The sequence below is a fragment of the Rattus norvegicus genome, chromosome 19 (genome assembly GCF_021556685.1).
Source record: "Rattus norvegicus strain SHRSP/BbbUtx chromosome 19, alternate assembly SHRSP_T2T, whole genome shotgun sequence".
Lineage (NCBI taxonomy): Eukaryota > Metazoa > Chordata > Mammalia > Rodentia > Muridae > Rattus > Rattus norvegicus.
The window spans coordinates 72,545,060-72,560,618 of NC_141552.1; the positions used below are offsets into that span (position 1 = coordinate 72,545,060).

General features: G+C 38.0%; 1 protein-coding gene and 1 non-coding gene across 14 annotated transcripts in view; both read left to right on the forward strand.

Moving 5' to 3' along the window:
* The window catches only part of Ccdc7b (coiled-coil domain containing 7B), a 73,462-nt gene extending 64,170 nt beyond the window's left edge, over positions 1–9,292 (forward strand). For 6 of the 13 annotated variants that reach the window (XM_087596677.1, XM_087596683.1, XM_087596684.1 and 3 more), the window contains 3 exons: positions 4,328–4,513; positions 6,512–6,534; positions 8,985–9,117. In XM_087596677.1, coding sequence (XP_087452803.1) covers positions 4,328–4,513; positions 6,512–6,534; positions 8,985–8,994 — 219 coding nt within the window. In that variant the 3' untranslated portion in view covers positions 8,995–9,117. Of the gene's footprint in view, positions 1–4,327; positions 4,542–6,511; positions 6,535–7,530; positions 7,576–8,984 lie in introns of all 13 variants that reach the window. The other 7 variants (XM_087596676.1, XM_087596687.1, XM_087596679.1 and 4 more) reach the window with 3 other exon arrangements.
* Positions 9,293–15,098: 5,806 nt separating this feature from the next.
* Positions 15,099–15,205, forward strand: LOC120098742 (U6 spliceosomal RNA). The gene has a single exon (XR_015644479.1). It is a non-coding gene; the product is annotated as a U6 spliceosomal RNA (small nuclear RNA).
* The last annotated feature ends 354 nt before the right edge of the window (positions 15,206–15,559 follow it).

The following is a 15,559-nucleotide window of genomic DNA, read 5'->3' on the forward strand; positions in this document are numbered from 1 at the left end:
AGGTGTGAGCAGGATGTAAAGTAAATAAGTTGTCAGAAGCCATCTAGGAAAGGCTAAGGCTTGCAAGTGAATTTTCTGGAGATGGCCCACAGTTTGGCATGACCTGCAATGGGTGACCTCTGAGACATAGGGTCCTTAGAGGCTTCAACCCAGGATTGCTTTTTGCTGCTGATATACCTGTTCGTGTCACTAGGTCATAGTCCAATGATTCCCCAGCATTGGGCAAATTTCCTGCAGATCAACATGAAGATGTACTCTCATACAGTAATGCTTATAGAGATGATTCTATGTGATTTCACAGTTTCTGATGACTTTATAGAAGTCTTAAATTGATACAAGTAACTCTTAAGTTGATACAAGTAATCTCCAGCCCCCTATAGAATAAAGCTGTAAATAGAGCTCTGTAAATCTTCATGCATCACAGGTCAATTGCACTAGGATAAGGAAGTAGGCCAGAAACAAATTTGTGATGAGAAAAAACATTCATTCTAGGTCAGGTCCAAGGATGAAGCCACAGCTGTGCACTATGGTAAAGCAAGGCTATGTCAAACTGTTTAAACTTATAATGAGATTATAGAATGAAATACTGCTTTGAACTTGCTGTCAGCATCCTCTGTAACTCCCCTTTTGTGTAACATTCATCTATGAGGTAATTTTATAATAGAACTTTTCCCCATTAGCCAAATGTATATATAAATATATGTGCTGTGTGTGTGTGTGTGTGTGTGAGAGAGAGAGAGAGAGAGAGAGAGAGAGAGAGAGAGAGTCTATATGTGTTCACATACACTTGTGTCTAGGTATATGTGTATGTGAGTATGCATTAATACTTGTGGAGCTGTTAAGACAGGCAGTCAGGCCTGGACAAAGTGTGTGTGTGTGTGTGTGTGTGTGTGTGTGTGTGTGTGTGTGTACACGTCTAGGCGTGTGCTTGAATTCTGCCTTTCTTCCTTTACTTTTTCTCTGTCTCATGAATGAACTCCAAGCCTCTAGCCTAGGCCCACCAAGGGACCCTCAGAGAAACTAATAAGCCTTCTTTTCTTAATCCTCTCTTGCTATCAACAGGAGTTAATTACCAGAAGCCAGAGTCTTTTGGCTTTAGAATAGAAAAGGATTGAAGAGAGAAAAAAATGACCTAGTTTAGCCTCTTCTCTCCCCCCCTCTCCCTCCTCCCCCAGCCCAGGAACCCACCAATATCATCCATTGCTGCCTGTGATTGAATCTGGTCCTATGGCAGGTCTGAGTCAATAAATAACTTAATTTAAAAAAGAAACATACACACACACACACACACACACACACACACACACACACACACACACACAGAGTGAATAATGTTCTTGCAAAATGCTGGAGGTTGGTTCCTAGCACATGCGAGATGGCTCACAACAGCCTTTATCCCCAGCTCCAGGGACCTGACACCCTCTAGTGGACGCCACAGGCAACTGCACACAGATGTGCTCATAGCCACACTCAGTCATTCCCTCACTCAGAAGCCCATACACGTGGATAAGGAAGAAGGAACGAAGACCTGGCCCTTGTCCTTCCAATTAAATTTAATACAATGAGTATTTTGTCTGTTTCTGCTCTTTCTCTAGTTCTAGCCAAACAAAAATTAAAATGAGATATAAACATTTCATGAATGAATATAGAAAAGTATTAATGTTTTAGTCTATATAAAACATTATTTTTAGTTTATTTAAAAATATAAGACAATTCATTAATTCTATAATTTTAAAGAGAAGCTATGAACAAAGAAACTGAACTTTACACTGAAACAGTAAATAGAAAAACAATGGATTTTTTTATCCAAGATATTTATTTGATTACAGTATTCAGAAAATGTAATGCAAAAAAATTAAAATGATGTAGGATAACATTTAACAAATTAACAAGTAGTTTTTTGAAGGTGCATAGATGAAGAGTGAAGAGACTTAAATTTCCCAATTTCAAAGCTATGTATTATCAGTATTTTAGTCTGCCATGTTTCGCCAGTCGATGCATAAGTATAAAGAAATCAGCACAGAAAGGCAAATGCAATTCCTTTTGAGCATAAGAAAACTCCTGTAATGTGTAAGGGACAAGACTCTTGGTGATGTAAAAGAAGTACAATTAAGGCAGCTATCCTCATCCAAAATGAAGGTATACTGTAAGATTTCAGTGATGAAAGCACGTCCACTTCTGGTGCTGAATGTAAAGCAGGGAAGCTTTAAATTAATCTGACATAGAGTACTTAACAACTTTTAGTACTAAATGTTCTTATAGAAGGTAAAATAGTCACACAGAGTAAGCATTTATGGAAAAGATAGGCTAATACAGTATTGATTGTTTTAGAACACCAGAGTTACAAATGAACATTGGTGATAATTGAGAATTGTATTATTTTCTGGCCACAGAGTGACCGGTGTGAGTTGTCTGCACCCCAGGACAGCTGTGAATGTGATGACAATGTCATGTCAGTGTCTTTCCAATCTCCTTTCTGTTGCTGTTACAAAACACTGACCAAAAGCAACCTGGGAAGGGAACGGTTTATTTGGCTTACATGTCCTGAGCATTGAGAGAAGTCAGGACAGGAACTCAAGCAGGGACAAAGGCAGGAGCCATGGAGGGAACAGCTTTCTGTCTTGACTGTTGCTTTTGCTCCGCTAGTTTCCTTGAACCTCCTACCTAGGGGTGGCACCACCCACAATGGGCTGAGGCCTACTGGATTAACCATTAATCCAGAAAGTGCCCCGCAGGAATGGCCACGGACCCATGTGATGGAGGCATTTCTTCAGCTGAGGCTCTCTCTCCCCAGGTGACTCTAGTTTGTGTCAAAATGACAAAAACTAAATATCACAATGTCAAAAGACCAGACATCCTGGTAAAGCAAACCTTCCTGAGGATTATTACCCAAAAGATAAATTTGAGTTTACAGCTTTAATTTAGTTTATTTTATTTACTTTAAGTGTGTGGATGTTTTGTCTGTGTGTCTGTCTGTGTGTCATGTGCATGCAGTGGCTCAGAAGATAAAAATGGTGCCAGAGCCCCTGGAGCTGGAGTCACAGTCACTCAGGAGCTACCGTGTGGCTGCTGTAACGTAAATCCTGAGGCTTTGGTAAGGGCAATCAGTGCTCACGTTGTAGATGATGGTTTGAGTTGTCCTCCCCCTCGATCTCTGGTTTGCAAGTCATAACGGCCTAGGTTTTCTATTACAAATATTAGCTGCTCTGCATGGCTTAGGAAAGCCGTGAGTCTGGGACTCCTGCCCAGGAACATATACAATATAGTTAGTATCAAATATTTTATATGAAGATATCTTATAAACATCCCTGAGATACACAAGAAACCCAAACAGCTAAACTGTGATTAAAAACAAACATGCTTAATAAAACACAGACATGTATATATATATATATATATATATATATATATATATATATCATTGATTATTAAATTTTAGAGAACAATAGGTGCTCCTCACCTACAATTTTGTAAGACTAAGTTACAGATATATTAAATGCTTGTGGGTATATGCCATTGTAATCTTTCCCATATTTCTATTATATCAGCATGAATTGTTACTTATTTGAAAGGAAATAAAGGACTTTGAAAGGATTTGAAAGGAAATACTCAGTGAAAGTCTTGTGGAAATGAAACCATTTCATTTATCAAGTTTACTATTAATAGTATTTCCTAAAGAAGAAAATTCACAAAAACCTTCCATTAAGGTTTAATGAATTTTAATAGAAAAAGGCTTGAAATAGCCAAATGTTCACTGGTAAAATATTTGAAAACTTTAAAATGTCATTTTACTAAATACATTCTGCTACCTATCTTGTGACTATGTATTTTTGTTGTAAAAATATGACATCTTGAATAAAAAGACCATATTATATGTGTATAGCATAATATACTATATGTGTCATCAAAATGTATATCCGTTAACATAACAGAGAATATTGAGTGATTTTTCTATTTGATAGGAGAGGTTTTTTGGTGGGAATTTTCTTTTTCAAATTCTGATACTTGGTTTTGTAAGCACCCCCACTTCAAGATCTTTTTAGGGCGCCGTTGTTTATCATAGCCTTGAAAATGGCAACTTGAGAAAATGTCTAGGCTTTGTTTTAATAAGATAAAAGTAGAAGCCTTTTTTAAAAAAAATTTTTCCAACATGCAAAACCTTTTAATAACTCTAATTGTAAACCTGTTGAGTTGTATCTGATGGTATAATTTAACTTCACCAGGTCCGTTAGAGAGAATGCAGGTGTCAGTGTGCACAGACTCCTGATGTATGTGCTTTTAGGGGGAGATGTGACTTAAAACTGACAAACTGATTTCTCACAATCAGGAAGCTGAAAGAAGTAAGTCTCAACTCAACCTTGCCCTAAATCAAAAGACAGCGGTGCCTAAAGAGGGGAAGAGCAAAACAAAACTGGACCGGGCTCAAAGTAAATCAAAGGTTAAGGTTGAAGATTCAAAAGATTCCCTACTGAAGAAGAGTGACACACAGTCCGCTGGACAGAGGCAGGATCAGGTGAGGCAGACACTGACCAAAGCAGTCAGTATCTGATTTACAGGAAAGTTTTTCCTATCGTTCTTACTTTATTTGTATGTTACTTTCTATTTATTTGGAGTTTTAATTTTTACTCTTTAGATGTATGGATTCATTGTCATCCTAAATACCAACTGGAAGCTGTCCATTTTGGGGGCTGATTTAAGCATTTATTTGAGAACAGGAAGAAAATAAGGTTTTAAAACTAAAGACATTCTGCTTAAAATGGATAAAATTCAATATAAACACAAAATTATAGAGAAGAGTCCTAAAGAATGTTTCATCTTGTTCCCCTAGCACTGTGGATTCAGAAGCTTTACCCTTCCCTAACCCAAAAAGGCTTTCATGAACTCAGGCTTTGTAGGGTCTGATACTTTCCAGGGATCTGAGCCTCTTTGATTAGCGCCCAGGTCTCTGTGCATATCTCACGGCGATGGTCACAGTGCACACTAAAGTGTACCTTCCCCTGTAGCCACACAGGTCGTCTGTAAGTCAGTGGAAAGTGCTATGTATTCTGCTGTGTTCAGGCTCTTCCTAGTTTGTTCCTCATACTCGTTTCCCCCTATTTTCTACAAGTTTTCTGGTTACAGAAAGAGATGAAGAATGAAATGTACCAATCCAGTCAGTTATTGTGGGCTGCATAATAAATTCCCAAGGAACTTCATGGCCTAGACAGCAAACACGATTACCTCAGATTTGTGATCTAGGATCCAGGTGTGCACACACCTGAAGTTTGTAACAGTAACGAGAAAATACCACAGACGCCTGTCCACAAAACACTGTGTTCACAATTTTACAAAAGCTGTGAGAGCAACAATGAAGAGGCAAAGTCAGAGAGATAAGAGACAGAGACATGCTTGATCTCGGAAGTGGCATGTCCTCAATCTTACCGTATCTTCTGCATTTATTTTGGTTATGGCAAATCTATACCCAAGAGGGTTCCATCCCTGGCATGAATACCAGGCTGAGAGCATGCCCATCAGTTGAGAGGCTGCATGCTGAAAGCAGAGTGAGTGAGATTGTGAAAACTCTTAAACTGAGCACAAATTTAGCAGTTTAGCTTAAAATACTCATCAGGAGGAGCCGTGGAAGATTAAGATTTTAGGTTAAGGACTAATGTGTAAGTCTGTAATTATGTAGAAAACAAACGATGAATTGCTAGGACAGGTGAAGGAAGATTAGAGATGCAGACTAGCACAGTGTCTAAGAAAGGAAACCGTTTTGGTGAACTGCCAAAAGTCCTGCTGTTTGTGGGTAAAGAAAGTTCTTATGAAAGAAGCGAAGTTATGTGATGTTCAGGCCTGCAGTGACACTGAGTGTCACCATCTGTGTTACAGAAAAACGCCTGTTATTGTTTAAAGGAATTTGTCTATTAATAAAATCACACTTGTTGGGCACAGGTTTCAGTTTAATCAGATACCTCAATAAACTTTCGGGTATACATTCTTAATATATTTAAAATATATGTTGTTAAAATACCCTTATGCTAGCGCATTAGCATAATAAACTATAGCAAGTGTATTTAAAATAATATAGATAAATTTAAATAATTTTATCTCATAAAAATCTATTTTATTATATTTGTAACAATATAATTAATTATACCCTATAGACTTTTAATTAAGAAATACATTTTCAGGGCCAGATCTTCCTTAATCTCATCCTATAATTTCTCAGTCTTTGTAACATATTTGTCTTATATGACTCTCATGTTAAGAAAACCATCCTGATGCCTGGCATAATAATGCACGCGTCTAATGCCATCGTCTGAGAAGCCAAGGCAGATAGGTCTCTGTGAATTCAAGACAGTTTGGTCCACATAGTGAGTTCCAGGCTAACCAAGGCTTCATAGAGAGAACCCATCTCAACAAAAATAACATGGGGTGGGGCAGGAAAATTACCTTGAACATCTTTATGTGACTCGTTTAAAACATTGTCCAAATATTTGTTATATGTAAATTTAATTTTATCTTATTACAGACCTCATCTGATCAGAGTAAAAGGTCAGTTGGTGAAAGGTAAAACAGTTTGTGTTTGTTCTGTCTTTTCAGTTTTATTAGTTATATATCTAAGTGTAGAAATACCAAACTACGTCTTTGTTTATATCATCACTTGCTCTTTTGCTGTTACTTTGGACAACTAACTTTAAATTCAGAACGTTTGAAACTTAAGATGTCAAAAATTGGAAATTAGGGGGGATTAAAAACTCAAAAGTTTAAAACAGTTTTAAATTAAGAGTTAGATTTAAAGTATGATTAGATTTCTAAAGTGGTAACTGAGTCTTATTCTTTTTCTCCATCTTTATTAACTTGTGTATTTCTTATTTACATTACAACTATTATTCCCTTTCCAAGTTTCCAGGCCAACACCCCCTAACCCCTCCCCCTCCCCTTCTATATGGGCTTCCCCTTCCCATCCTCCCCCATTACCCCCTCCCCCCAACAATCACGTTCACTGGGGCCTCAGTTCACAGGACCAAGGGCTTCCCTTGGTCTCTTTGATCATGTGACCATAGGTGTGTGGATTCATTTCTGGGTCTTCAATTCTATTCCATTGGTCTATCTGTCTGTCTCTGTACCAATACCATGCAGTTTTTATCTCTATTGCTCTGTAATACTGCTTGAGGTCAGCTGAGTCTTACTTTTAATTTAGTTATCAAACTACAGGACATAAATCTAAAAACAACTCAATAAAACTTGTTGTCACAGCCGTTCGCATCTTGGTGCATATGGGAACGTGAAACTAGTTGAGTTGTTCAATTCACCCAAATAAATATTACAGTTTTCCTTCTTGAGTCTCTTTGATGGTCACACTGTGATTGTTACCAGACTTGCTCAGGTAGGGGGCAGTGCTCCCAGGCAGACTGCTTAAGGGGAAGTAGATTCTTTCAGAGGAGTTAGGTTACTATATTACTGAGTCAAAATACACTGTCAGTGCTTTATTCCCCATTAATTATAGAAAACTTCACACATAAAATTTTTACGTTGCTTACCTTGCAGAAAATAGAAGAGAATGCCTGGCCATATGGGCGTCTATGTTTTATTGCAAGTATTTGGCCTTGTTTTTAATGTTTGTGTGTGTGTGTGTGTGTGTGTGTGTGTGTGTGTGTGTGTGTGTGTGTGTGTGTGTGTGTGAGTTCCTTATCCTTTCTCTTGTTATCTAACTGTGGTAAGGGTTTCTAATTTATTCTTTTACATTTAAAATGTTCTGGTCAGCATTATAATATTGTAATGCCATAAGAAAAAGAACTGATAAATAAACTCCTCATGGATTCCTACCCAGCTTAAGAACTATGTGGAAAGAGAAATAAAGCAGGGGGCTGTCATACTCATGCTTGGATTGTGGTAAGTGAACTAGCTCTATGGTTTCCCTAAGGAAACATGGTAGACTGCAGGCCTTTGAAATGCGGCACTGTCTGCATATGTCACCTGAAAAAATTGGTAATATTTAATATTGTTCTAACATTGAGCTTTGAGGTGCTATTAATGAACCCATTGACTACCTTAGTAAAGCACATCTTGGAGAACAGAGACGTGGGCTTTAAAAACTGTATCATATGGCGGCTCTCTAGTCTGAATGAAGGCATTAGTAAGGCAGCCCCAGGCTGGGCACAATTCTCCATGCCTTTAATCCCAGCTCTCAGAAGGAAGTCTGTGTACTCAAGGTCAGGCTGATCGATATAGGGAGTTCCAAGCCATCCAGGGCTAGAGTAGGATCCTGTCTCAAATAAATTTACTTTAAAAAAGCAAAAATTTACTTACCTGATTATATGCCTTTAAATAATTTTCCTGGCAATGTTACACTCTCATTCATTTTCATCAGTCAATTAGATTTGAGACTCATAATGGAAACCAGTGAATGAAACAAGAGATCACTGGGGCTGATAGGTAATATGGAGCATATTGTCAGGGAAGAATCCATTGTACAATTCCCAGAAGATCGTTGTAATTATTTTTCATTCAGTTTGTTTTTGATGTAGAAACTCTATGTCATGCAAAAAGTCTGCTGAGGTGCAGGGTATGTATTGTCCTTGCTGTATGAGCAGGAAAACAGGTAAGTGTGAACAGGTGTGGAACACCAGAGAGGGTGCAGCATGTTTGGCTAGACTGAGAGTTATATGGTCTTTAATTTCAGAGGGAATGGGGTTGGCCTTTACCAGGCAATGTTATAATAGATGTTTCCGTATGGACAGATCTCGAGGCCTTCATGAACTTCTTTAGAGTCTGCATGCGGTGCACAAGGAAAAGTCTAGAAATTTGTTTTGTTGGGGATCTAGACGAATGGCAATGCTGAGAAATAATTCATGAAATAGGTCGTTTTTGCTTAGTATAGTTTATAGAATTACCCATTAACAACTATATTTTAAATATTGCTAAATAGGTTTAAAATTCAAACCTTTAAGCACACAGCAGACAGTATTATTCACCAACTTTCATTTTGTGTTACTCCTTAGAGCCAAATAGAATTTTTGAAGTACTTTGGAAGACCCTCGACCTTTCCAGAGTGGACAGAAGCAGAAGGAGATTCCCACCTCAGCAGATATGTGGCATTGCTTGCAATAAAAAACATTCTTCTGCTCTTGCCAATATTAGCAGTTTATTTTGACTTAGAGAATGAGTTAGTGACAAATATTTAATTAGACAACATATTTTAATAGCTTATTGCCTCTCATATATGCATTGTTAGTTTTTTAAATGTTTTACAGTGAAATTTACATGTTTAAGGCATGAAAATATAAACAACTTCTTTGTGTTTCATTTCTAAGAGTTACACATCCAACCTTTGTCACTATGGCTATTATCATGGAAACTTCTGCTACCAAATACTACATAAACATTATAAATCACGAAATGTCAAAAACAAAAAAAAGAAAAAGTTTTCCATGCTGACTTTTCTCTATGAATTATTAGCTGATAAGTTTACTTCATTAATTTACCATTCACTCAACATGTATTTTTTATTACTCTCAAATGCTGAATATTCTCTAGTTATGAAATTCATGCACAGCAAAGCCAACTGGGGACTAACATAGAAGGATAATTTAGATATAATTATGAAATAAGCTATTAAAATGTAGTTCTCCCAGAGGAACATTCCTCCATTGTTGGTGGGATTGCAGACTGGTACAACCATTCTGGAAATCAGTCTGGAGGTTCCTCAGAAAATTGGACATTGAACTGCCTGAGGATCCAGCTATACCTCTCTTGGGCATATACCCAAAAGATGCCCCAACATATAACAAAGACACGTGCTCCACTATGTTCATAGCAGCCTTATTTATAATAGCCAGAAGCTGGAAAGAACCCAGATGCCCTTCAACAGAGGAATGGATACAGAAAATGTGGTACATCTACACAATGGAATATTACTCAGCTATCAAAAACAATGCCTTTATGAAATTCATAGACAAATGGATGGAACTGGAAAACATCATCCTGAGTGAGGTAACCCAATCACAGAAAAACACACATGGTATGCATTCATTGATAAGTGGCTATTAGCCCAAATGCTCGAATTACCCTAGATGCACAGAACACATGAAACTCAAGACAGATGATCAAATTGCGAATGCTTCACTCCTTCTTTAAAAGGGGAACAAGAATACCCTTGGCAGGGAATAGAGAGGCAAAGATTAAAACAGACACAGAAGGAACACCCATTCAGAGCCTGCCCCACATGTGGCCCATACATATACAGCCACCCAATAAGATAAGATGGATGAAGCAAAGAAGTGCAGGCCAACAGGAGCCTGATGTAGATTTCTCCTGAGAGACACAGCCAGAATACAGCAAATACAGAGGCGAATGCCAGCAGCAAACCACTGAACTGAGAACAGGACCCCCATTGAAGGAATCAGAGAAAGGACTGGAAGAGCTTGAAGGGGCTCGAGACCCCATATGAACAACAATGCCAAGCAACCAGAGCTTCCAGGGACTAAGCCACTACCTAAAGACTATACATGGACTGACCCTGAACTCTGACCTCATAGGTAGCAATGAATAGCCTAGTAAGAGCACCAGTGGAAGGGGAAACCCTTGGTCCTGCTAAGACTGAACCCCCAGTGAATGTGATTGTTGGGGGAAGGGTGGCAATGGGGGGAGGATGGGGAGGGGAACACCCATAAAGAAGGGGAGGGGGAGGGTTAGGGGGATATTTGCCCAGAAACCGGGAAAGGGAATAACGATCGAAATGCAAATAAGAAATACTCAAGTTAAAAAAAAATGTAGTTCTCCCAATTTTATCATAATATACTTCTGTAAGTGAGAGCTGATGTTAACATTGTGAATGCCAGAGGATATTTCCTAATTCACTCAGTTCACTGTTGCCCTTATCAGGGGTCTATTATTAATGACATATATAAGGTAGGTTTTTCTAGAGGAATCGTAATTATAACAAGCTACAGAGGTAAAAATATTCTCAAGGAAGAGATTATTCTATAGAGAACTGCTTGTAAACTGGCTGAACACACAAATGGAAAGTGTTTCAGAGAGGACCCCTCTTCACATACCTTTTTACCAATGATAGGAGAATTGGAAGAGAATAGTGAATATTTAAATCAACCACATACAGGGGAGAACATCCTGGTCATGGAAGTGGCCGTGTTATGAAAAGGCAGATGGGGGCTGGAGAGATGGCTCAGTGGTTAAGAGCACTGACTGCTCTTCCACAGGTCCTGAGTTCAATTCCCAGCAACCACATGGTGGCTCACAACCATCTGTAATGGGATCCGATGCCCTCCTCTGGTGTGTCTGAAGACAGCTACAGTGTACTCATATAAATAAAATAAATCTTTAAAAAAAAAAGAAAAGAAAAGGCAGATGAAGGCAGAGCAGTATACACGTGATCCTCTCTGAGCAATTCTGGGAAACCATCTCTAGCCAGTCAGAAGGGAAAGTAAGAGAGCCACCCATGCCACCCAGAGATGAAGACCTGCCTGTGCTGTGTCTTCCCATTGCACTAGAGTCCCATTACCATAAGTCTGTCCACTGCCTCTGGCTCCCACCTGGTCTTGAACAGGCTGGTTTCTACAGTTCTGACCAATAGAATAGAGGATATCAATCAGCAGGGTCACCAGGTTGGTTAGGTGGCCGTCCAATATCATGAAAACTACAGAGTCAACGTTCATATTCTTGGCTAGCCACAGAAAACTACTGTGGGTGTCTGCTCCTGTCTGGAATAGAAACACATTTGTTGTTTCCCTTAGCATGCTCTCCAGCCATTTCTTAGAGTCAGACATGTGCACACCTAACAAACACATCTGTTAATGTTCCACAGAGATAAGATAGACACTCCAGTTCCTGGAGTGATTAATTTAGGAGAGACTCCCATGAATGTCCTTTTGCAAGGATGATGATATCTTTTAAATGAATAATATGTTGTATTCACTTAGTTGTGACAAGGACAAAATTGAAACTCATTTTTCCCATTGAAGTGATTGCCTTTACAACCAGATCCCAGCTGCTTTGGAGTTCAACCACAGTGGTCTTTGCATCATATAATGTCTGTAACTTGGGAATTGGAAATCAACTTGTGAATACATCATTTTTTATTTTTTATAAAGCCTCTGTTTTAATGTTTCCTAGAAACCTGGCTATTTTTGTATTTTTAGCTTCAGTTTATTCTGTGCCATATCTGTGGGTATATGATTTCTGCTTCTGCTTTGGCCAAGTAATGTGATTCTTTTGAAGCCTTTGAGACTACCTACAACACAATTACTAAAATATGCACCACAGCAGCTCAGTGATGATTTGTCTAGGGTAATTCTTCATATGGGTCATTTCCCAACTTGGGGATGGCAAAAAACTTCTATTTTCAAAAACAGTATATTAATATAGTAAGTTTCATTGAAAACCTTATGAAAAGTAGTAGCAGTACACATGGATTTACTAGGCTCTCATTAGCTGTACAGTGTATATTTATACTAGGAGCATCTGATGGGACTGCAGAACATACTGGAGGGGGAGGAGCCTGCCCACAGGGTAATTTATAATTTCACAGAAAAAATAGGTAATTCCTGGAAAGAGAGATAGAGATTTGCTGAGAATGAGGCTTGTGCAAGGCACTCACAATCCAATATTGTAGGCATTCACAGAAGATCTTGTCATAACCAAGGTATACAATGGGAAAGAGAGGCCACTGGAGAGGAATCCTGTTCATCATTCCTGTCAAAGGGTAATTTTCCTATTAGAATAATTTGGGTTATGTAAAGTTAAATAGATTTACATAATTTACCCGTAGTTTAAATTCTCTTTCTAATGCTGCCAATACTTTTGATGCTAGGTGCATGGTCAATATTATCCCTGAATTATTACAAACAGGCCTTTTTTAGTGGTCTACCACCCATGTTTTTATAAATCTGAAGCAGACTCACTTCAGGAAGATCATGCGCTATTTAGCTTGTTGACTCCTGATAATACATGCTTCTGGGAAAAAAATTCAGGTATTCCCACTGACAAGACAGGCATTTTACCAAATGAAATATCTCCCTAGTCCTACTACAAGTTCTTAATACCTTAAATATTTGTCATTGGTCAAAATCCAGAGAATAACATATAGTAGGCCCTTCTATTGAAGAGAAGGTCAAAAGGTTTAATAGCCTATATTATTATAAGATCGTAAAAAAGCAAAGTTTAAAAATACTTTAATTAATGTAGAAAAATATGGGTGGTAGACCACTAAAAAAGCCTGTTAATAGTAATTCACACAGGAAAGACTAAAGGGAGACAACCATGGAGATAGGAAACCTAGGGAAGAGATCAGGAGTCATAGATGCAAGGAACACCATCAGAATTCAAGAGATAGAAGAGAGAAACTCAGGAGCAGAAGATACCACAGAAAACATCGACACAACTGTCAAAGATAATGCAAAATGGAAAAAGCTTCTAGCCCAAAACATACAGGAAATCCAGGACACAATGAGAAGATCAAACCTAAAGATAACAGGTATAGAAGGAAGTGAAGACTCCCAACTTAAAGAGCCAATAAATATCTTCAGCAAAATCATAGAAGAAAACTTCCCTAACCTAAAGAAAGAGATGACCATAAACATACAAGAAGCCTACAGAACTCCAAATAGATTGGACTAGAAAAGAAACTCCTCCCATCACATAATAGCCAAAACACCAAATGCACAAAACAAAGAATATTAAAAGCTGTAAGGGGAAAAAGTCAAATAACATATACAGGCAGACCTATCAGAATTACACCAGACTTCTCACCAGAGACTATGAAAGCCAGAAGATCCTGGACAGATGTCATACAGACCCTAAGAGAACACAAATGCCAGCCCAGGCTACTATATTCATCAAAACTTTCAATTAACATAGAGAAACCAAGATATTCCATGACAAAACCAAATTTACACAATATCTTTCTACAAATCCAGCCCTACAAAGGATAATAAATGCCAAAGCCCAACACAAGGAGGTAAACTACACCCTAGAAAAAGCAAGAAAGTAATCTCCTTGCAACAAAACAAAGAGAAAAAAAGCACTCAAACATAACCTCACATCTAAATACGAATATAACAGAAAGCAACACTTTTCCTTAATATCTCTCAACATCAATGGACTCAACTCCCAATAAAAAGACACAGATTAACAGACTGAATACGTAAAGAGGACTCACCATTTTGCTGACTACAGGAAACACACCTCAAAAACAAAAACAGACACTACCTCAGAGTGAAAGGCTGGAAAACCACTTTCCAAACAAATGGTCTGAAGAAGCAAGCTGGAGTAGCCATTCTATTAACAAATAAAATTGACTTTCAACCAAAAGTCATCAAAAAAAAAAAAAGAAAAGACACTTCATATTCATCAAAGGAAAAATCCACCAAGATGAACTCTCAATCCTAAATAACTATGCTCCAAATACAAGGGCACCTACATATATAAAAGAAACCTTACTAAAACTCAAAACACAGATTGCACCTCACACAATAATAGTAGGAGATTTCAACACCCTACTCTCATCAATGGACAGATCATGGAAACAGAAATTAAAGCGAGACATAGAATAACAGAAGTTATCAACCAAATAGGCTTAATGGATATTTATAGAACATTTCATCCTAAAACAAAACAATACACCTTCTCAGCACCTCATGGTACCTTTTCCAAAACTGACCATATAATCAGTCACAAAACAGGCCTCAACAGATATGAAAAAAAGAAATAATCCCATGCATCCTATCAGGTCACCATGGACTAATGCTGGTCTTCAATAAAAATAAGGGAAGAACACCCACATATACATGGAAGTTGAACAATGCTCTACTCAATAATAACTTGGTCAAGAAAGAAATAAAGAAATTAAAGACTTCTTGAAATTTAATGAAAATGAAGGTACAACATACCCAAACTTATAGGACACAGTGAAAGCTGTGCTAAGAGGAAAACTCATAGTTCTGAGTGCCTGCAAAAAGAAACAGGAGAGAGCATAAGTCAGCAGCTTAACAGCATACCTAAAAGCTCTAGAACAAAAAGAAAATACACCCAGGAGGAGTAGGAGGCAGGAAATAATCAAACTCAGAGCTGAAATCAACCAAGTAGAAAGAAAAAGGACCGTGCTCGCTTTGGAAGCACATATACTAAAATTGGAACGATACAGAGAAGATTAGCATGGCCCCTGCGCAAGGATGACAGGCAAATTCGTGAAACGTTCCATATTTTTAATCTGCAGGAAATGGACAATTTCCTAGACAGATACCAGGTACCAAAGTTAAATCAGGAACAGATAAACCATTTAAACAACCCCATAACTCCTAAAGAAATAGAAGCAGTCATTAAAGGTCTCCCAACCAAAAAGAGCCCAGGTCCAGATGGGTTCAGTGCAGAATTCTATTAGACCTTCATAGAAGACCTCATACCAATACTATCCAAAATAGTCCACAAAATTGAAACAGATGGAGCGCTACTGAATTCTTTCTATGAAGCCACAATTACTCTTATACCTAAACCACACAAAGACCCAACAAAGAAAAAGAGCTTCAGACCAATTTCCCTTATGAATATCGATGCAAAAATA